Source organism: Sinohyriopsis cumingii, unplaced genomic scaffold, assembly GCF_028554795.1.
Source record: "Sinohyriopsis cumingii isolate HCF-2022 unplaced genomic scaffold, ASM2855479v2 utg000881l, whole genome shotgun sequence".
Lineage (NCBI taxonomy): Eukaryota > Metazoa > Mollusca > Bivalvia > Unionida > Unionidae > Sinohyriopsis > Sinohyriopsis cumingii.
The window spans coordinates 224,639-248,577 of record NW_028315939.1 but is presented as its reverse complement, the minus strand read 5'-3'; the positions used below and the strand labels follow the sequence as shown (position 1 = coordinate 248,577).

Below are 23,939 nucleotides of genomic sequence, written 5' to 3'. Positions count from 1 at the left end.
TAATCTCTGAATAAAATTTGTCTATTTCTAATTTAGTATACTGTTCCAAATCAAATAATGCAAATATCCGGTCACGAATACATTACAGAAAATCTGGAATTTTCTGTATCCAGTAATCAGCTCTAAGATGAATATCCAACAACTGCAATGCGTAGTAGTGAAAATGACATACTTTATGAGAGAACATTGATCGTATAACCTAACCCAAGTCAAACTAAATGATATCGCACGGAATTTTCGTTGGACATTCTGTGTTGAAAAATGATGACGAATGTGTCAAATGTTCTATTTATTCGGAAAGCCAGTTGCTCTTTGATTTATAATTTGTAACAAACGTCTATTTTTAAATTTTAATGGCGATAAAACGGTTTATCTGACTATTTTTACGCACAATAATGAAAAGTCACAGTGAACGAAATTATTTCATCTCTTTTTCTCTCTAAAATATTTCCATTAAAATAAAAACTAATGATAAACATAATCTCAAATGGTTAACGGTTTAATATTAAATTTATGAAATCTGTTAAATAATGTCTCGCATTTGCTCGTTAAGGCTAGCAAAAGCGGTGCAGTTTTCAACTAGCTTCGTAAATTCAATATTAAATCATGACCCATTTGAGATCCTGTACGTGCTAAACGATATCAATAATAAAGAAGTAGCATTGCGTTAGATACGATAGCCGAATACCGATATAGCAAGTTTTTGGTCGATTTTGAATTATGTGACATTAATAGGGATCAAACAAGGAAAGGTAATTTTTGGGTAATATGAAAGAGAGATATTTTTTTTAAATCTGAAAAGAAAAAGGATATATCGTTACAAATAAAATATATAAGCCTCTGGTAGCTCTCAACATAACTTACATACTTGAGACATAACGTACATACTTGAGACATAACGTACATACTTGAGACTAATTTTGTTTTGTTTGGTAAAGCAATATATATGAAAATGGTTGCTTTCATTGTAAAGAAGACGCCGGATTACGATGTTTGATTTAAGGTGGCTACAGATAGTGCTTCCAGAACATTTATTTATCTTGTCTTCCTTACATGAGTCGATGCGTTTAAAAAAAAAATAAAGATTTCTGTATTATCACGACAGAATTTATGATGGAACTCGTAAATACAGTGGAATTGTTTTCCTAGCAGACCATGCTTTATATGTTTGTTCAATAGAAAGTGTATAAAATAAAAAGGCAAAATGAGAGCAAAGTACGATACTGACATTGGATCCTGTAATACGCATACTAATACTCCCATCTCGCCACATTTTGCAAATGATTCAGTAGCTGTATTGATTGACTGACTAGAAATTCCGGAAAATAATAAAGTCAGTCTACATGAAACATGGGTGGTCAGTTTTTAATCGCATAAAAATATCACATGGAAGTGGTGTGCTTAATCAAAAGAGAATAATTATATCTTTGACTTACGTATCATCACGTATTTTGTAGACTGTTCAAAATGACGGCTGTCGCAGCTTGCGTCGGTGCTGTTCAGGGAGTCTCCTGGAGTTGAAAGAGTGTCATCAAAGTATATTCTTCAAAGAGATTTGGTAATTCTAATACGTGGCTTTTTTAATAATAATAATAATAATAATAATAATAATAATAATAAATGTGGAGTTAATACAGCGCCTAATCTTTGGAAGTTGTAAGCGTTTTACAATATTAGATAACACAAACAAAAAAAAAACATTTACAACGACAAGATTTCATAAACAAACACCATGAAACAAAAACATGCTGACAATAATTAAGGAAGCAAACATTATTAAGTCTTTAAGTCTGTTCTTGTAGCTGAAATAGGTGAGTTTTAACAGCTCTCTTCAATGAGATAACAGTGTTCCTGTGCCTAAGATCTATTAGCAATTCGTTCCGCGTAGCTGCGCCCTGGTTTGCAAAAGAACGTTGGTCGTATGACTTCGTTTTAACAGTGGAAACAATGAGTACACGAGTGTCAGGAGAGGAGCGTAAGTTTCTAGATGTGATATACACATGAGTGAGGTCAGACATATATACTGGAATGGAACTAGTCAACGTAATGTAGCATAGTGAACTGATTTTGTGTTTGATTCTGGATCGAACCGGTAGCCAAAGAAGGTTACAGAGCAGTGGGGCTCAGTTCTGCATGCACTAAGGATGATCCGAGCTGGCATGTTTGAAACCTAATGTAGTTTCTGAAGTAAATACACTGAGAAACCAGATAAAAGCGAAATACAATAGTCCAGTCTTGAAAATACTAAGGAACTGACAATTGTTTTAGTGGCATCAACTGAAAGAAAACTGCGAAGAGAGCTGATACTTCTCGACTTCAAATATGCAGCCTTGCGTATGTTCTTCACATGTTGGTGTAATGAGAGCGTACAGTCGAGAGTGACAGCTAGGTTTCGTAATGACTGCGTACATTTAATGTTGGGATTGCTGATACTTATTGCCTGAATTAAAGGATGTGAATGGGAAAGTCTTTGTGTTGTGATCAGAATGGCTTCATTTTTATCATCATTCATCTGCAGGTTGTTACATGTCGTCCATGACTTCACATTAAAAGTGCAGTTCTCTACTCCTTTAATGGTAGCCTCAGCTTTAGCTGGGCACCTCGATTATTGTTTCAAAAGTCGTCTGTTTACAACCAGTGAGACACCAGATATCAATATATGTCACGTGAGAGCATACGAGTGTATAGAATGAAGATTAATAATTTAAAATGTTGATATATTTCGCACCCAATTAGACGAAATAAGCACAGAAAGAGACGTAATTATATTTATTTCCAATGATTAGACTGGATTTATAAATAATTTTAACACAGATATATAGCTATAATTAATTGGTCGGTACTGTATATGTTTATTTACAGTTATGAAAGATCAATTGCGAAATATCAAGGTCCTCATACCTGTATAGAGCTCTATCACGTTTTCGTCTCTTTTAATAATGCGCAGGCACTGGTACCCGGAATCGCTGAAAATGAAGTTGACCTAACTATTACTACCAATGCGATTTTGATAAGTTCCATACTGAATCACGTGGCACACTACGAAAATGGAAAATAAATTGTTTAAAAATGAACAAACAACATGAGTACAATATGAGCATGTAAAGTAAAAATGAATTTCTCCAAGATATTAATTAGCACTTACGACACTAATTGTTCAGGCATTTTTCAGTAGAATTGCACAGCGCGCGTGTGTGTGTGCGTGCGTGTTTGTGTGTGCGTGTGTGTAATAAGAACGAGAGACGAATAGCGTGTTATCCTTGATATTATATTTAATTTCAATTTAGAAGTCTTCTGCTCTTTGCACATCTGTGTTCTTTCAATATATATAATATTTGAAACTTAAACTGGTTCAAACTTTCGTTTTAATTTGTGGAACTCTGAATAAAATAACCTGTGAACCAATCGGTATTAGTAAATCTATAAGCAAAAATATCAATTTGCAGTGCTGTCGATGAATCTGAATTATTTTTTTGCTTAGTTGCTAACAAAAACAAAAACAGTATTTGAAACGCTTCAAATGGAATAATTTGTTCCTGAACATATTTTAAAATAATATTTGGTCGAAAAGAAAATCATATTATTACAAAACCTACCACGAATCGTTTGTGTAATATGTGAAGAAATCGGCAATTAAGCCACTGATTGATTCTCCGACGGACTGCACACATCGGAGCACAAGTTTAGACACAGCCATTGCAGAGCCATCGTTGTGCATGGTTGTTCCGAGCGGGAGCCTGTCCTTGAATCGGAGCACTTGAAGTCCCGACTCCACTTCGAGACGGATCCGCCCACTTAGGTCACGCCATTTCTTCTGATTAACCAAGTAACGTGGGAATGTGCACGAGGAACGAGGCCAGCTCACTTGGAAAGTAATGGTGAAGATTAGAACTAGGACAAAACCTGATAATGACGCTTGATTAGCTATACCTGGCTTCGAATCTCCGTAGAGTACGAATTAAAAATTATCTAACCTGTATGATAGTATTATTTGTATCAAAATATTAATTCTGCCTACTGTTATCAAGCATTCTTCAATAGAATCCAGGGATAGCACTCACTTTCCGTTCTGCCTGGTGTATATTTATAATTCTCTCTCTCTCTCTCTCTCTCTCTCTCTCTCTCTCTCTCTCTCTCTCTCTCTCTCTATATATATATATATATATATATATATATATATATATATATATATATATATATATATATATATATAGAGAGAGAGAGAGAGAGAGAGAGAGAGAGAGAGAGAGAGAGAGAGAGATGTAAGTAATTTTTCTATAGTGATGCACCTATATTATCATGAATAACACACAGACACACACACACACACACACACACACACATATATATATAAATCGCTTGATCAGGAAAAGTTTACTTAGGAAGCGTATTATCAGAAATAGCCTCGTTACAGATTGAAGCGAGTGAGGTATATGAAAGAGCGTATAAAAGTTATAACATTGCCCCTTATTTAAATATATAATTTTACAGCATGTATTTTTTTAAAATGGTTTTGGTGACAACCATTGCTAGTATGAGCCTTGGGTGGATGAATATGGTACTGACAATGCTTTTAAACGATTTCATACGGTAATAATAGTGTCTCGTTTGCGTGTACAAAGATTGTTACTGGAGACATAAAGCAAAAGATTGGGTTGCTTAACATAGTAGGAATACAAAATCTACAGAACAAGTTGATTCATCATAGTGGATGTAATGGAGACAAACAAATGTCATTATACTTCTGTTAACGTCTTCTTTTCATGGCACTTCTAAACACAATACAGCCGTTCATTGCTTTTGTGATAGAAAGTTTTCCCTAAATTGATCATTGCAGATCATCCGGTTGCATTTTCTTTGAGTGAGTTGTGACAAGTTGCAGAAAATTATTCCTGAGGAATATCATATTACATGTTAAATGAGAAAAAAAAAAGGAACATGGGCAGGAACACCCACACACACACACATACACATAAAAGAAAAAAAAAATACTTAGGATCATCGCTCCAGCAACAAATAAGGCCAATGTTTATGTATGTTTGGACTTAATACCAAAACTATTGCATCTTGTACCTGGTAGATAGTTTAAGAAGTGATAATAATGACCCATGCAATATTGTATTTATTTTCCTACACTCGGATTTTATCTTTTCCTAATGAGTAAACATATGCAGTCTTATCTTGTAAAATGCAGAGTGACGATGCTTTCGACAAATATTGGTCAGTACTTTTAATAATGTTAGGAGAGTAAAACTTTGCTTACTCGCGATAAAATTACCCGATGTAAACTTTATTTATATATTCAATTATTTATTTATTTATTTATTTCCCGGTTCTGGGACGATGCATAATGAATAATTACCTCTACTAAAGGACATAGAGACAGCTCCAAGGGTTGGGTTCTGCAACCCCTGGCAGGTCGCATCAGCCGACATGGACATATCCCCACTACTGCCATAAAAGCTATGCATCTGAAAATAGATCACCTGACTGAGATATCCCGCTGATAACATGTGTATTGATATAACTGTACAAGGCGGACATAAAGAATACTTTTTTCCTTGTTAGACATAACCTAAACAATACTATTACATCAAAAAGAACTTGAATAATTTATAACAACCTCTAATAGATAACAAGGAGTGGGACTTTTGAATACAGGTCTATGATTATTGCCAATAACAAAACGAAATAGAAAATCAAGAATAAAATAACTAAACAAGCAGATTAATGCTGAAGACAGAAAGACAAGCAGACAAAGGGACATACATATAGTAAAAAGAACTAAATACATATATTAAGGTCTAAGGTAAGAACCATCCGGATTACGCTCATATATTTTGTCACCCACAATGTTGATTAATATCATAGCTTGAATTAGTGGAAAATTCATTTTTATTTTTATTTCTTTCCTAGTTTTGTTGAACATTTTCCCCGTTTACCCTAAATTGTCTTACAAATTACCTGTCTGTGACAGTTTTGATACACACTATATGGAAAACAATAAAAAGGGACCTTTCAACCAAGAAAACATGTATTAGAATTTCCGATTCCAATGTTTAACATTGAGACGTGGCCTTTATTTTCATGCAAGTTAGAAGCCCGTCAAAAGAAAGCACTCGAAAACACTACAAAACGTAATGATTCCCAAGCTCTGTATCATTAAGTTTATTCATCTATACACATGATTGTCGCTGAAAAAAATAAAGATCAAGGTTATATGCCTAAATCTCTTAACCGTTGATGGGACTGATTTACCCATGGTCTTTGTGCATAATTTGACAAAACGACACAAAAATATCTTAGTTCCCAAAATTGTACGTGCTATTAATCTGACCCAATTCCAAATCCCTAAATCTATACAAACACATAACATCTAATGTGCGTGTGATTTGGATTTTTAACGTAGCTTTAAAACATTTTCAGTCGTATCACTACGATGTCTGCAGCGTGGTAGTTAATAGTGATGCCCAACACTGGGGCATCATGCCGCAAACATGAAGTACATTTTATCCCACCCAGTCACATTATCCTGATACCAGGCCGACCAGTCCTAACACTAACCTCACAATGCTGAACGCCTAGAGAGGCAGCTGTTAGTACCATTTTTATGTCTTTGGTATGACTCGGCCGGGGTTCGAACCCGCGACGTCCCGCATCCGAGGTGGATGCTCTAACCACTAGGCCACTGGAGCGGTCTCAGAATATCTAATAAGCGACTGGTTGGCGTCGTATTTGTTCAGAATTTTCTTCTTTTTCTCCCTCGTTATGTTTAAGTTTCTAAGTTTCGTTTTCTTGTGAACAAATCTGGTATATCCATCTCCATATCGGCCATACATACGGTAACGACTTCGATCTGACCTGAAGTCGATGTTTTCAAACCCGAAAATTGAAATGTTCTAATACACAAGAAAACTTACGAAGCATCTGTAGCGGTATTCATCCTGCGTCATCCACGGTTCTGTAAACAGACCATACATAAACTTTTCCCCGCTCACCCACGTAGCCAGACACTGGAAATCCAGAACTGGAAAAGGCAAAGAAGCATAACACACTCGACCAATCGTGGATGCATACAATTACAACTCGTTTCGTACATCTGTATACTAGTTACGAACGAGAATTACACCCGTTAATTAAGCAAATATAAAGTACCAGCAATCCTTTTATAATAAACATAAAACTCGTGAAATAATCGAAGACATGGCCTAATAAATAAATAAATAAATAAATAAATAAATAAATAAATAATATGTTCGCTGTCTAAAGTATTACTAGTTGTGGCCACAATGGTATCTAATTATTTCTGCTTCGGGAAGATCTTTTAAGCTCATTATTAGGACTACTATCGATTAATTTATATTAGTTTTGACTCCCAATTAGTCGTTTTTTATTAGCAGGCTTTTCAAGACCCGCCGGGGCTTACGTATTATAGGGTTCCTAATGAAGCATCTGAACTTTAACAGATAATTAAAAGCGCACATGAAGTGCTATCAGGGCTCAGGAAAATGTTTCACAAGCACTCGTCGACCCTGGGACGAACGAGTTGCAGGAGTTACTCGCCCTTGTCGTCAGCATACTCAATACAGTACACTTCTTCACTACGCTGATTAGATAGACTATTACTAAAGAACCACAGGTACCTGATGAAAGCTTGATACTAAAATGGGTAAAAACTTTGAAAATAGTATGTTCTCAATACACGGCTCCTTCGATAACTCAATAAATTGAAGTGTCATACACAACCCTTGATATCTTTGATGTATTCGCATTTACAGTGAAACCGTTCAGTATTCTGTCATAGCTTTCCCTCTTGAATGAGCAGTCACGTATCTATGAGTTAGATACGGCAGAAGCTAAGAAACAGAGAATGTCAAAATTTTATGATTTTCGTCCGGTCAGACATTGTTTCGCTGGCCTCAGATCACGATTATTTTCAAGAGCTTTGTTAATAGATTGTCACGTCAAAGTAAAGACGCCATCATGTATTTATATAATTATGTAATTACGTTTCACAAGAAAACTTTCAGTAATTTGCAATGGAAAGAATAATTCCAACCATCTGAATTTCTACCAACTTTTGTAGTCAATGATCCATTTGCGGTCAAATCTCCATTCTAGAGAGCTACAGACAGACGCAAAAGAAAGAAGATTTCTGATTGGCCAATATAATTCGAACATTTCCAGGATATTATCCCAACTAGAGTTTGACGAATCGACTGTTGACTAAACATTATCTGCTTCATAAATAGATCACAAAAGCGTGCATTGTGTGAAATTTTGTGGGGATTGGCTGAGACACTTGAAATGCTTATTTCGAATATAAGTTGGCAACATTTTTTTGTTCTTGTGAAAAGTAAGTGCATGTTTACATAGATACCTGTTATTATCTTCCCTATGGCATGACAATGTATCATCAAAACTTCAATCTTGAAAATCCCGGTGACCTGCGGTAACGGTTGGTAACATGCTTGCCCAGGTGAAAAATCACTCATTTTGACATTTTCTGTTTCTTAACTTCGTAGAGGTCTGACTCATATAGATGCGTATTATCTCATTGAAACGGATTCTTGCTCAACATCAAAATGACGTCGAAATTACTGTAAGATGTCACATTAAATGCAAACACCATTCAGAAATCGAGAGGTAATTGTGACAGTGCAGGATAATATGTTCATGATAATTACCCATTTACGTATCAAGCTTACATCCGATACATATATAAAAAAATGAAGTTTTCATAGCTACTTGTTCTTGTCCGACAAGAAGTAGGTAAATTAGGTTATTTATAACTGAGTCTTGCTAAATGTCACGTATGGTTGAAATTCAACTCTTGTTAAAGGAAGAAAATGGACACCAATTATTCTGAAGATACGAATCTGTATTCCTCGACCCAGGGACGAGTACATACTAAAGTTTAACTCGGCCCAACCAATTTTTACTGAATAAGAACGAGTGAACGAGTGGGTTTCTTGATGCAGATCAAAAGAGGAGGACGTGACAGGCATACAAAACAACGAACGGAAAACGTCATGCGACATGGAACTTCCAATCTTTCGAAACATTTTCAACAGATTAACTCCTGCACTCATCATTTATACCACAGATAATGAGAAGCGATTGGTAATGAAATCTAAGACTTGACAACAAAACTGAGGTAAATATATCGAGGTTACTAATTGCTTTAATGTTGGGGGTCGAGTGATTCACGGACTGATGCAAGTCCTCGACATATAAAATAAGTGCTTAAGTCTTGCAATACATAAAATACCAAGTCTGCTTAAAGCTGAAAACGCAACTATGCTTTAATATGCTTGAAATATTCAAAGCGAAAATGACCCGCGGTATCATTCAATTTACACTGGTGTTTTCTTTGCTTTGTTTTGTATCTTTTTAATTCGATGAAATACAATTTTGGATTCTTACCTTGATCGTGTGTTCCCGGGACGCCATGACAGTGTTTAAAGATGAATTTGAATTTGGACTCGTCTGCGCATGCTCTAATATCAGAGAGAGGATGAGTGCACTGCAAATTGGTCATAGTTGCATTGGCATAAGTAAATGTGTAAGATCCTTGAAAGGGGCAAGGCTCTGGAACGCTAGGCACTTTAGGAAAAGAAAAAGAAATACATTGTCAGCATTTCTCCCGAGGAATCTTAATATTTTTCTCTGCCTCTCTTTTTAAATATTGCATCTGGATACCATCTCGGTAAACCAGTTCTCGAATTTATACACTTGTGAAGGCGCCTGATGATGGCGACAATGACGATGATGATGTTTTGGATGATGGTGATGATACTTATAATCTCTTTCATAAATTCTTTTGTTATGTATATTTGTTACAAAGAAAAAATATTCTTCTAAATTTTGCAAAAAAGCAGTTTATGTTTTCTTCCAAACTGACTAAATGAAAAGCAGATGCGATTTCACAGAGTTAAGTTCAGTGAAGTTTTATCCATAATAGTGACTTTCTATTCTGGTCACACGTTCGGATTGTTATGTTGGCAGACATCTATTATGATGGCAGTGTGTTTCACACAGATGAAGTATGAACACCAGAAGGTTAACGTGTATCACTATACTTGTGGCCTGTGCACGGCTTTCTTTGAATTCTGCAGGAAATTAACACAGGACATTTGTTGCATTCAACTGAAAATACATCAGTCTTGGTTAAAGAAATCCGTCAGACGCTTCAATCTGGTTCATACTAGTTCTTAATCACCTACAAATGTAACACACGTTTCCTAATTCATGCAAGAATTTGCCAAGTTATTAACGCTGGACTCTTTCCAAGCTTACAAACGATGATTTGATTACTTTAATTTGGAGAAATATGTCACTTCTATGAAGGACATCGCACTTACGGTCCATTTTGCAATTTTACTACAGAATTAAATGTATTTGAAAACCACATCGTGCAAAGATTCTACATTGTGATTTTTCGCATTATTATCTTAAATGTTCTTTCATTGATATATTTGCTTGTACATTCCATGGAGGTTGCTGCTTATGAAGTCTAACTGGTCTTTAAGTTGGAGTAAATGAATGACATAAATCATCGCCAAAAGCTGCAAACAGCGTGAAAAACAATTCTTCGAAGTGATGTGCGGCTTTAATAGACAGCGTGGTGGTAACGTTTTTAAGTCTCACTGGATGGTTTCGTATTTTGACACCTCCTTCATGTTTAAGGTAGAAGGAATGAATCTAATTATCATAAGCCTAGCATTTATAAATTCACAAAGAAGCTAAATCTGTAATGTTTGTTTCAATTTACTATGAGTTAGGCTTGAAAATGGGTTGGCTTGCTTGGTGATTGCCTGTTACAGTTAGACTGGCACTGGAGATCAAATGCGTAACTAGGGCTGCAAATGAACAGCCGACATGGCTTACGTATTTAGTTATGTCTGCTACAGACGTAAACATCTAAAAATCGAGATGATTAAGGGTTGATGAAAAGTATGCTAATTTGTTATAGTACTAGCGAACTTTATTCATGCATAAGGGACATGCTGATTCTTTTAGCTGCCTTGTCACAGGAAAATATTCAAAATAGCTCCTTGCTGTAAAAATGAATGTTAAAAAGAGGGGTTGGTGGCAGTGCTGGTTCAGTATAAAAACCACCAGTTGTATAAGGAATTAACTTGACTGCCGCAGTCAAAATCTCACATGCATGCTTTCTACAAAAATCATTAGTTTGTTTTTATTTAAATCTTCAGTGTAAAAAAATTCTCATTTTTCTGCAATAGGCCATTGTCGGATGAAAAATCACCAGATAAACTGTACAGTGAGACCATCGTCTTTTTCATCTCGCAGTTAATTTTTTCCGAGTAGTTCACTTGTCTGCAGATCGTATAAATTCTATTAACAGGCATGATAAAGGAGACTGAAAGGAGAGACAAACAAGGATATGAAATATTTAAGTCAGGAGCTTGAACAGTTTCTAGTACAGTCGTTTGAGAATTGTCGCAACATAAAAAGAGGATGACAATTTCGGGTGCGAAGTGATGGTTTACACCGAGTTGGATGCTCCCCCATTTAGAAAAGTTGGTTGATGATGGAAAAGAAGAAAGTCCTTTACAGCGTCATTTTAACATATGTCGACAGAAATAATTTTGCCAAATATTATATATATATATATATATATATATATATATATATATATATATATATATATATATATATATATATATATATATATATATATATATATATATATATATATATATATATATATATATATATATATATATTGCTTTTTTCAATACGACAGTCAATGAGCTAAAAAAATCTAGGAGAATATTGAGCAATTTGCTGATGTAAATATACCCCGCCTGTCACCCAGCCCAATCTACCCCTATCATGGTCTGTATTCCAAAGAGTGCATAATGCGTCCGAAAAGAGTACGAGTTCAAAGACGGGTCAGCATGCATGTCTTATGAAGACTGCTATAATGTGTACAAGGTTTAATAGCAAACCACTGAGACTTTAAATCTGCATTCACGCAATGCAGTTATACATTGTATCCATCACTAAGTCAACAATTTTAAACACTTACAAAAAAAAAATGACAAGGACACACAACTTTTTTATTATACCCATATACAGAAAAAGGTCACAATATGTATGAAGTTTGACGACGATGTATTAAAAAGTGAAGAAATTGAACTCTATTCTGTCTTATACTGCACTCAGCTGCAGGACAAAAAGAACGATAACTTAAACATGCTGAGATCACAGTGAGTCGTCTATATACGCATCTTCACATGATGACTATAATATACACAAAGTTTAATGGCGATCCTTTGACAACTGTAAGACCAGCTGCGTTAACAAGATTCAGTCTTACAATCTATCAAGCCCCAGTGCAAAAAGGGGTAATAACTCTAACAGAAATGACATACCTTTGACTAGGGTATGAAGAAGAGCATCTCCGTTAATATGGCCGCATACATTTTCGAGGGAATCTTCATACCAACAATTGCCTGTGAAAGAAAATGAACCGTGTACGAATATTCCATTTTAAAAGTTGTCAATTGGCTCACTGATGAATTATTTTCTCTCTCTCTCTCTCTCTCTCTCTCTCTCTCTCTCTCTCTCTCTCTCTCTCTCTCTCTCTATATATATATATATATATATATATATATATATATATATATATATATATATTCATTAAAAGGAAACGAGGCTTGCATTTTGTTTCCTTTGAATTAAAAATGTATACATTGATACAGTATATATATATATATATATATATATATATATATATATATATATATATATATATATATATATATATATATATATATATATATATATATATATATATATATATATATATATATATGTATGTATCACATACAAATACATACATTTGCCATTTGAACCGAGTTAGATTGACGAGAGGCAAATGTGTATTGACTGGGTGAATGAACTCACATCCCTGCGGAATGTGTCCGCTACAAAACGTAGTTCCGTCTTTTGTGCCAATTCACTATCACCTTTTTATATTGACAAGTGGATTGTTTTCATTTTTGAGTTTCTATTTTTATTCACATTGATTAAATCAAAATAAGTAACACTTATGATTTATACATGAAAGATGGTTTTAAGGAGGAAAGTAGAGCACTATAGTAGGCCTACAGACAAATAGATTCTTGAATACTGATGACTCATCAATGCATTGATGTACAGGCGCAAGGAAATTAGCGTGGAATATCATCTTAGCGAAACGAGGAACCAAGAAGATGTAATTAAAATATTTTAATAAATTTAAAGTTGATTTAAGTCATTATTCTGCTTTAATTAATATTACTACCGAACATAAATTTGTTGTTGTTTCTTAAACCTATTATACGGCTCTAAAAATCGATTATTATTAAGTAAATATGAAAACTCTCTCTGTCTCTCTTCCTCTCTCTGTCTCTCTCTGTCCCCCCCCCCCCCCCTTCTCTCTCTCTCCGGTCGGTTTGAATTAACATTTGCTATCATTCTTCATAGGTGCAGAGACGTTGTGGTATTTCACAGGCGAAAATCCGCTATTATTGTCTTTTCATGGATTTCTGCGAGAGAGAGAGAGAGAGAGAGACGGGGGGGGGGGGGGGGGCGGCCTTTGTATATTTTCATATTTAATTAATAATATTGATTTTTAGAACTTTATAATAGGTTTGAGAAACAACAACAACATCAACAAAACCTTAATTACATTACATACGTGTGTCCCGTAAACAAGACATTTACCTTACTGTGGGGGCCCCGAGTGGCCGAGTGGTCTAAAGCGTTCTCCGTTACGGATCACTGCCATCTCACCTCTGTCCGCGCAGGTTCGAGTCTCAGATTCAGCCAATGTGGGTATGTGAGAAAGCTTGCCAGTAGCTTCTCGTGGGTCGGTGGTTCTTTCCGAGGTTTTCCCGGGTTCTTCCTCCACCATTAATACTGGCCGCCATGTATGGCCTATCGTGTGCTGAAAAATGGCGTTAAACCCCACAACAACAACAACAACCTTACTGTGACCGGCATTAGCAACTTTGTATCGTTGATTATATAAACACTTTAGAGACGTCCCAAGGGAAATGTAAACATACCGTTATGAAGAATGATATTGTAGGCTACATGGTGCAATTTCAGTTTGAAGTTGTCTTTTTTTCCAGCCCAATTTCTTTCTCTCTCTCACTCCAGATTTCTGCATATTTTGTCCCTTGTGCATGGGGGGGGGGGGAGAGGGGTATCGAAAAGAAAAGGATTGCAATTAAATTGTGTACCATATTAAATTCATTTAGAAAACCGGGGTTTTTATTACTTTATATCGTTATTTACAAATGTCACTAATGATTAATGAGTGGAAATTCATTATTGATCTATAAGCATAGACCCAAAAATCTTTATTCATGCGTATTATTGCGCCATAGGCGAATCACAATTTGATATACCAACAGTATTGGCAGAAAAATCATACATTTTGTTCTCAAAATATTCTCTGGAACAAATGAACTCCAATTATGAGGCTCACCTTGGCTATTTCTGCATTAGAACTGACTGTGTGATTGACATAGATATTATGAATGAAAAAAAAATTGCTCAATCAAACGCATCTTCTCGGTAAATACTTTTTTCGTAAATGGCCAAAGTAATCGAAATGGTATCCTTCCACACAGATTTGAGTTGTGATAAGTAGGATTGACCTCGAATATGGGAATGAAGTAGTACGGACTGAGTCCGATAAATAATCGCCCCAGGTCTGTGTTCATACTAATTTACGATTTGTTGATCTGGTGTCACCTGTTCATTAAAATATGCAACTTTGCTGAATACAAATCGTGCGTGAACAAATCCGCGTTCAGTTTTGACACTTTCCGGTATTTGGTAACAACCATATGAAGTACGAAATTCAAAATTACCCTACCATACAGAGTTGTTTTGGATTTACAAGCCCTCAGATATAGGATTTGATCTGGAGATACTATGTACAAATCGATAAAAAGACTCTTCAACTAACAGTAGTTCAAGAAACGCAAGAAATACCGGAAAGTGTCTAAAATGTATGCCGATATGTTGCGAAAAAACTTTTCTGCAAACGATTCAACGATTTTATGAATAGCTCAGATCAGCCCCACGAATAACAGTCCGTCATAGAACTAGTACAAATTCCTGACCCCTGCTGTAACCAATGTTCTGTAAACAGAAACCTGAAGTGCTGCTATATTCAATGATACATTCATAGTATACCTGTGCAAAGACATTCGTTTTTGCATGTGGAGAGAGAGAGAGACAGAGACAGACAGACAGAAACAGAGACAGAGAGACCGAGAGACAGAGACAGAGACAAAGAATTATTGGGGTTTTCGTTAAAGACATTATTCAAAAGAACCAATCATCTTTTGAAACTTACTGATATCATTGTTAAAAAAAATAGTTCAGACCAATAGGGCTATATTTGTCTTGACGACAACAATTAAATATTTCTAAAGAGACGACCACTTTAGACGCAGACGTTTTGATGCAGTCTGGTGCTTGTGATTACGTTTGATCGTTATTGATCTCTTTCTGTCTTCTGTCATACATTATATATTTGTGGGGAATCGTCACAAATTATCTAGCCAAACTTTGCAGTTAGTGTGACAGATCTTTAGACATAGTAAAGAAACGGGGTTCTTCTAAGTGGTCCTAGAGAGAGGTAATTTTGCAAGTGGTAATGACCATCATATTTACGTGATGGGTAGACTGTTCACAAAAAACAAAAAACAAAAACAACACAAAAAAATCCACACCTTGAGAAACGTGATCGTTTTTGGATGCCTTTCTAATTTTAGCAAGTCAGAAATACCTTCATGAATTCAGATTTATCTAGGCAATGGTGACTGGATATATGAGGATCCGTTTTAATACTAAACATGCACTGAAACCCACTCTGAAAGCGAGTACGAAAGTCAATGTTTCGATTATGTGAAGAAACTGATAATCTATATTATGGTCTTCATTAACAATGAAACCCACAAACTTATACCTGACCATGGAGAAGGAACAAAAACACATTTCCCCTAACTCCAGGATTTGGTTAATGATGGCTACAGCTAAAATCATTGTCTCTATATAGCAGTGATGACTTTATGCTGTAGTGTAATTCTTGTAAAGGTTTGTAAATAGTATCGATGTACAAATCATCCAACGTATGAACTAACGAAATACATAAAGATCAAGGCTCGAAAGTATTATTACTTCCACAAGTTCTGGTAGAATCAGTAAGCTCCACTCTAAGACACTGATCAAACTTGAGCAGACTGTTGTGACCGATACAGAAAATAGCATCGTGCTAATAAACCATTTAAGAAGCTGTAAAAGAAAAGTAATGACCATATATATGATTTAAACAAGACGCTAACATCGTGTAGGAGGCAAGATTAACAGACTGGATATCGAAAAGAAATCCCTGTAGGAAACCGTTCAACAGCTGAAGCATAAATCCTTATTAAGTACAGCCTGTTTAAAAGACAAACATGTAAGTATAATATATTCTCTGAAAAGAAGGATGAATAGCTTCGATAATCTAATGAAACAGTTCGATAATGACGTTGAACACAAATACCAAAGCATATTTGACATGTCTAAAGCAAAATGTCAGCTGATGACTATATATGAATAGTCCGAGAAAGCAATGACTGTAAAGATAACATTTTCTCTTTAGAGCTTCAACAGGAAAAATACAGTTCAATGCAGGCTAAAGATAAACAGGAAAGTGATTGATCTACTGTAAATATTAGAGATAACATACAACAAAACCAAACCAAACAGTAGGGATCCAAACATGATGGTCACTTTTACCTCAGTAGGGATAACAGACACCAAAACCAAACATGATGGTCACTTGTACCTCAGTAGGGATAACAGACACCAAAACCAAGCATGATGGTCACTTATACCTCAGTAGGGATAAAGACACCAAAACCAAACATGATGGTCACTTGTACCTCAGTAGGGATAACAGACACCAAAACCAAACATGATGGTCACTTGTACCTCAGTAGAGATAACAGACACCAAAACCAAACATGATGGTCACTTGTACCTCAGTAGGGATAACAGACACCAAAACCAAGCATGATGGTCACTTGTACCTCAGTAGGGATAACAGACACCAAAACCAAACATGATGGTCACTTGTACCTCAGTAGGGATAACAGACACCAAAACCAAACATGATGGTCACTTGTACCTCAGTAGGGATAACAGACACCAAAACCAAACATGATGGTCACTTGTACCTCAGTAGGGATAACAGACACCAAAACCAAGCATGATGGTCACTTGTACCTTAACATATGAAACCAGCATAAATGATTCAACTCTAGCTAAAAGTGGACTCCCCTAACACATTATAGGAAATTTCTATGAAAATCATAAATTAACTACGTTTGATAATGGCAACACGTCAGTTAATTAATTAATAAAACTGATTATGTGTAGAGATAAAAAGACACCAACACCACTGGTTTTGTCCAAATTTAACTTGAGAGTCATCGCTCAACATTTGACGCGGAAAACACTTGTCCGAGGGCCAATTCCACAGTAACTTAATAAAGAAGAATATCACTTGTCAATCGATCGTGTCCGAGTTTTGGCTTCCGGTTTGATGAATAATTTCAACAAATTTCGAATGCCCCTACTGGTAGAGCGAAATCCCAACGGCACGAGTCCAGAAGGAAACGGTACAGCCCATGAGATCGACCCAGGGACGAAACGCCAACGGTACGTGCCCAGAAGGAAATGGTACAGCCCGGTTGATAGACACAGAGACGAAAACCCAAGAGTACGTGTCCAGAAGGAACGGCATAACCCAAAATATCGACACAGGGACGAAACGCCAAGAGTACGTGCCCCGAAGGAAATGGTACAGCCCAAGAGATCGACACATTGATAGAGTTTAATAAAACTTCGACACAAATCTTGATTACTTTTTCTTAGTAAAATGAAGTCTTACAATGCCATCGAATTAGCTTAATCCATATTGTGAAATCTCTAACCTCCCCTCTTTTTAGCTGTAAAATCTATCATACTTGCCTAAAGATAATTGTATTGCGAGGTTTAGTTAAGAACATGGTAAATGTGACAGATGGATATATCTACTGGAAGCATGACTGTGGAGCACATTTTGGATACTAAAAGCAACCTCAGCGATCTTACAGGTAAATTACTTCATACAGGTCTTTGGGTAGCAGTTTCATCACTTCTTAATCATTAGCAATGATGGAAAAAGTCTAGTTTTGTGTATGAAAGTCCACGTGTTGTTAATTGATTTATAACCATTTTCTCATATCTTCCATATTCTAAACTAACTGCATAGAATATTTTCAATTATAAAAGTGATCTGCTTTTGCTTCCAAAAGATTTGCATGGAACGTACATCCCATTTAAATCGTTTAACACGCTGTACAGTTTCCCTCTGTTACAAATCAAATGAAACTCTTCTTGAAGGTTGATGGCGTGCATTGTGTTAGTAACATTGGTTTAGCAGTCTCTGAGTTTCCTAAATTATTTTCTGAGGCAGATGATTTATCCCTCAAGCTAAATGCTATGCTTTTAAAAACGAACAAACGCTGTCACAAATCCAAAAAAAATAGCTTCATGCACTATTAATAGAACCGGTGAAAAACTTGATTTTAACAGCGAAGAATTGTCATTTAAACTGTCTGACAGGCACCTTAGGCAAATATGTTCTGATGTTAGTAAAAATACTTGAAGAATAAAAGGTGTTGCAACTAATATTAAAACTTCACTAACAAGCTTGAGTCTAATATGATTCAAGTCCTAAGGCTTTCTGGGAAATAATTAGCAATCGATTGAATGATAATGATGATGACGCTGACTTCCTTATTGATTCTTAAAACCCCAAAACAGTATTGTACACATTAGCGTTCTGCGAGTATAGGCAAACCTGCAAAAGTCAAATCTTTTCATGACACATTAAGACGTGTTCATGCCCAAAATTCTAATAAAAAGTTGGAGAAGTCAATACGCAAAAGAAATATCACAAGCCTGTGAAACACTACTAACAACAAAAATAGTAATCCCGATAATATGTTGATTTACATATTACAATATGTCCAATATTTCATTATCATTTTCAAAGAAGCTGAGAACATGATTTGAAGGTCATCTGATATCCATCTTTGAATCATGGATCATATCTTAGAGAATGATTTGAAGGTTATCTTATATCCAGCTTTGAATCACGTATCATATCCTAGAGCATCATTTGAAGGTTATCTGATATTAATCTTTGGATCATGGATCATATCCTAAGGCATGGTTTGAAGGTTATCTGATATCCATCTTTGGATCATGGATGATATCCCTGAGCGTGAGTTGCAGGTTATCTGATATCCATCTTTGAATCACGGATAGTATCCTAGAGTATATATAAATGTAGAAGTATTCTAGATCATAGCATATAAACGTATTGTTTATAACAATTGCCATTGAAATTATTGAATATTATTCAAAAAGGAAACAGGAAACGTTAGATAAGGAAATTCTTAAGTATGAATACGTGGGCTTTAAATATAATTGTAACACATATGACAACATTGTCCACCAGAAAGCCCTTGTAAGTAATCATCAACGTAAAGCTAACACAGTAATAAGAGCTGTGTTTGTATGTAGTGCCTACGAAATAAGCAATGCTGTAAAAAGTCTGAGATAGTACTTTGCATAATGAGCAATATTGGTGTAGTAATGAGTTATTCAAAGTCTGAAGAAAATATATCTGGTGGTATAGGAAATAATAAGCAAAGGAAGAATCTTCAACTAAAGCCTCAACGCAAATCTTTTATGATTGCGTCCTTAACTCCCAAGATTAGAGTAGCGAGCGAGGATATCTTTAAATGAATTTTATTAGCTTTATATTTATGTATCACAAGTAGGAGGATAGTCTATCAAGCGATTTAAGAATTTACAGAGGAAAAATATTGAACCAAAACATCAGCGCAAATTATCTACTGTATGTGACCTTGACCCAAAAGTAAAAGGAGCGACCAAGCATGCTGTAGAATTGTCGTAGCTTCATAATGACTCCTCCCAAGTATGATGAGAAAATATCAAAGGGATTTAGTAACTATTTGCAAATAAAAACAATAATCAAAACTATAAAATCTGATGATCACGCCAGCACGGGAAACGTGACTACTATTTATCGCTTCTCATTGGCCTAGGCTTGACAGAACACGTGTATGCCTGCTTTATGCATCTTTTCGTGATGACTCTGACTCTCTCATCCACCCAGCTTTATTTATCCAAATTAGTTCAGTCGGCCAAGGAGCAAAATTCATATAAATCTACAGTTTTAATATCAGCTTTAAGTTTTGCTTAAATCTCAGTTCATCTGACACAATTAGGACTGAATATATTCAGCTGACTCAGTTGAGACTGAATGTGTTCATCTGACTTAGATGAGACTGAATGTGTTCATCTGACTCAGCTGAGACTGAGTGTGATCAACTCAGTCAACACTGTGTCCATCTGACTCAGTTAAGACTGAATATGTTCATCTAAGACTGGGCGTGTTCATCTGATTCATTTAAGACTGGACGTGTTCATCTGACTCAGCTGAGACTGAGTGTGATCATCTCAGTCAACACTGTGTTCATCTGACTCAGTTAAGACTGAATATGTTCATCTAAGACTGGACGTGTTCATCTGATTCAGTTAATACTGGACGTGTTCATCTGACTCAGTTAAGATTGTGTTCATCTGACTAAGACTGAATGTGTTCATAATACTCAATTAAGATTAAACGTGTTAATCTGTCTCAGTTAAGTATGAATGTGTTCATCTGACTATGACTGAATGTGCTCATCTGACTAAGACTGAATGTGTTCATCTGACTCAATTAAGACTAAACGTGTTCATCTGACTAAAACTGATTGTGTTCATCTGACTCAGTTAAGACTGAATGTGTTCATCTGACTAGGTTAATACTGAATGTGTTCATCTGACTAGGTTAAGACTGAATGTGTTCATCAGTATAAACACCTCAATGAAGTTTTCTTCCGCAAACGGTAATTTTATGGAGGCCCTTAATTATTTGGGTCATAGAGGACACAAAATCATTCTTAAATCTAACCGGTATATTCAGCCATCTACCATGCGAAGTTCTAGTTTTATACGTGTATTTAACAATATTATGGAGCCAATACAATGTATAATCTTCAACGATTCTGAACATAATCATTCTTGATGGCGATGACAAATAAAGCTTTAACTCTCCTTGTAGCTTCTTTAAATCATTTGCCATAGGACGGTTGAACATATTACTGTGTAAGTGTATACTGGGAGTGAATAAGAACATATTACTGTGTAAGTGTATACTGGGAGTGAATAAGAACATATTACTGTGTAAGTGTATACTGGGAGTGAATAAGAACATATTACTGTGTAAGTGTATACTGGGAGTGAATAAGAACATATTACTGTGTAAGTGTATACTGGGAGTGAATAAGAACGCGTCAAAAACCTTGCTGCATGTGATGACGCGTGTTGATTTCCGCTCTATACACAGAAGCTATAATGTCCATGGTTATGTTTTTGGTACGCTGATGACCTCAGTGACAAGCTTGTAAAGGAAACATTACACGAAAATATGAGTAGGCATAAAAATAATGAAACTGCTAATTATCATGTATGTATGCATTCTATAATAACCTCAGCCTTGACAAGTTCATTTCTAGCCCTTCATATTGGCAATTGCCATATCTGAAAAATCACTCTACACACTATGGTGTCAAAAACATAACTGGACTGCAAAACTCAGAACCTTTACAAAAACTATCAATCTGAGAATTATCTTAATGCAGTTAACTATTATAGACAGATATGCAAGTTACAAACCGAAACAGGCAGATATATATACTGATGCAAAACACCAATAATTGACCTATTCTACCATACTATCTAACCCCAAAACATCAATAACTGACATGATATACCATACTCTCAAACCCCCAAACACCATCAATCGACATAGTCTACCATACTATCTAACCCCAAAACACCAATAATTGGCATAGTCTACCATACTATCTGACCCCAAAACACCAATAACTGGCATAGTCTACCATATTACTTAACCCCAAAACACAAATAATAGACACATTCTACGATACTATCTGACCCCCAAACATCAGTAAATGACATAGTCTACCATACTATCTGATCCAAAAACTCCAATATTTTTGACATATTCTACCATACTATCTGACCCCAAAACACTAATAATTTACACAATCTACCATACTAAATCTAATTTAAAAAATTGCCATAATGTACCATAATATCTTGCCCCAAAACTATTATTGACAAAGTCTACCATACTGTCTAACCTAATAAACCAATAATGTATATAGTCTACCATATTATCAAACCCCAAAACACAAATAATTGATACAGTATACCATACTATCTAACACAAAAACACCGATAATTGACAGAAGCTACCATACTAACTCCAAATTAAAAAAAATAATTGACACATTTTGCCACATTAACCCCAAAACAACAATAATTGACATAATCTACCATACTTTCTAACTCCAGATAAAATAAATAACTGACATAGTATACCACAGTATCTAACCCAAAAACACCAATAATTGACATGATCTACTATCTAACCCGAAAACACCATTAATTGGCATAGTCTACCATACTATCTAACCCCACAAAACACCAATGAATGACATAGTCAACCATACTATCTAACAGCGCAACACCAACAATTGACATAACCTACCATATTATCTAACCCCAAAACACAGATATTTGACATAATCTACGATACTGTTTAATCCCAAATCACCAATAGTGAACATGATCTACCATGCTATCTAACCCTAAAACACCAATAGTTAACATGGTCTGCCATGCTATCTAACCCCAAAACACCAATAGTTAACATGGTCTGCCATGCTATCTAACCCTAAAACACCAATAGTTAACATGGTCTGCCATGCTATCTAACCCCAAAACACCAATAGTTAACATGGTCTGCCATGCTATCTAACCCTAAAACACCAATAGTTAGCATGATCTACCATACTAAATCCAGATGAAAGAAAATAACTGATAAAGTTTACCTTATTTCCTAACCCAACAAACCAATAGTTAACATGATCTACCATACTAAATCCAGAAAGAAAAGAAAAAAAAAACTGATTAAGTCTACCTTATTTTCTAACCCAAAACCCAATAGTTAACATAATCTACCATACTATCTAACCCCAAAACACCAATAATTGAAATAGTCGACAACAACTGTAACGCACGAACTCTTCATGATGCATTTTTGCTGGATGGCCACGTGTTTTCAGCCATTTAATGCAAGTTCAATGCGACATCAATAATACCAAAACAAAATCTTCAACATCCCCAAAACAGCAAGAAAGTAAGGAATGAAATCTGCTAGATTGTTAGAACTAAGCTGTCATAGCATCTTCCTCAGATATCAGTAATTTGTTGGGGTGGGGTGGGGGCTAACTTTGCATTATCCTGCAAAGTTATACTGTGTTTGCAAGTCAATATACTGTATGAGATTCATAAAACGGACTCACTGGTACAACTTCTATGCCTTTTATAATAACAACGAGTTGTTTTCTCACACTTTTACCATTGTTTGTTTTTGTGACATGACTGTATTTGTATATTAACCTATTTCTTTTATTATTTCCCTCCACACGATAATTCGTAGCTAGATAGGTTGTGGTTCGGTAATGTCCTAATCATTACTTGTGGAGGTTGCTAAAGTTTTACTCCATGCTGATAATTGATATATTTAGCTGGTCTACAGGCTGTATCCATTAAAATATCATTAATATATTTAGTTGGTCTACAGGCTGTATCCATTAAAATATCACTAATATATTTAGTTGGTCTACAGGCTGTATCCATTGAAATAT

At 35.5% G+C, this 23,939-nt stretch overlaps 1 protein-coding gene across 1 annotated transcript in view; it reads right to left on the bottom strand.

Annotated features, from left to right (window-relative positions):
• Positions 1-23,939, bottom strand: part of LOC149773121 (uncharacterized) — a 106,674-nt gene that overhangs the window by 15,229 nt on the left and 67,506 nt on the right. Inside the window, exons 4-10 of the mRNA XM_089946799.1 lie at positions 12,402-12,482; positions 9,427-9,606; positions 6,921-7,027; positions 5,363-5,471; positions 3,597-3,864; positions 2,902-2,966; positions 1,437-1,511 (exon numbers count right to left, since the gene is read on the bottom strand). Coding sequence (XP_089802925.1) covers positions 1,437-1,511; positions 2,902-2,966; positions 3,597-3,864; positions 5,363-5,471; positions 6,921-7,027; positions 9,427-9,606; positions 12,402-12,482 — 885 coding nt within the window. The remainder of the gene's footprint in view (positions 1-1,436; positions 1,512-2,901; positions 2,967-3,596; positions 3,865-5,362; positions 5,472-6,920; positions 7,028-9,426; positions 9,607-12,401; positions 12,483-23,939) is intronic.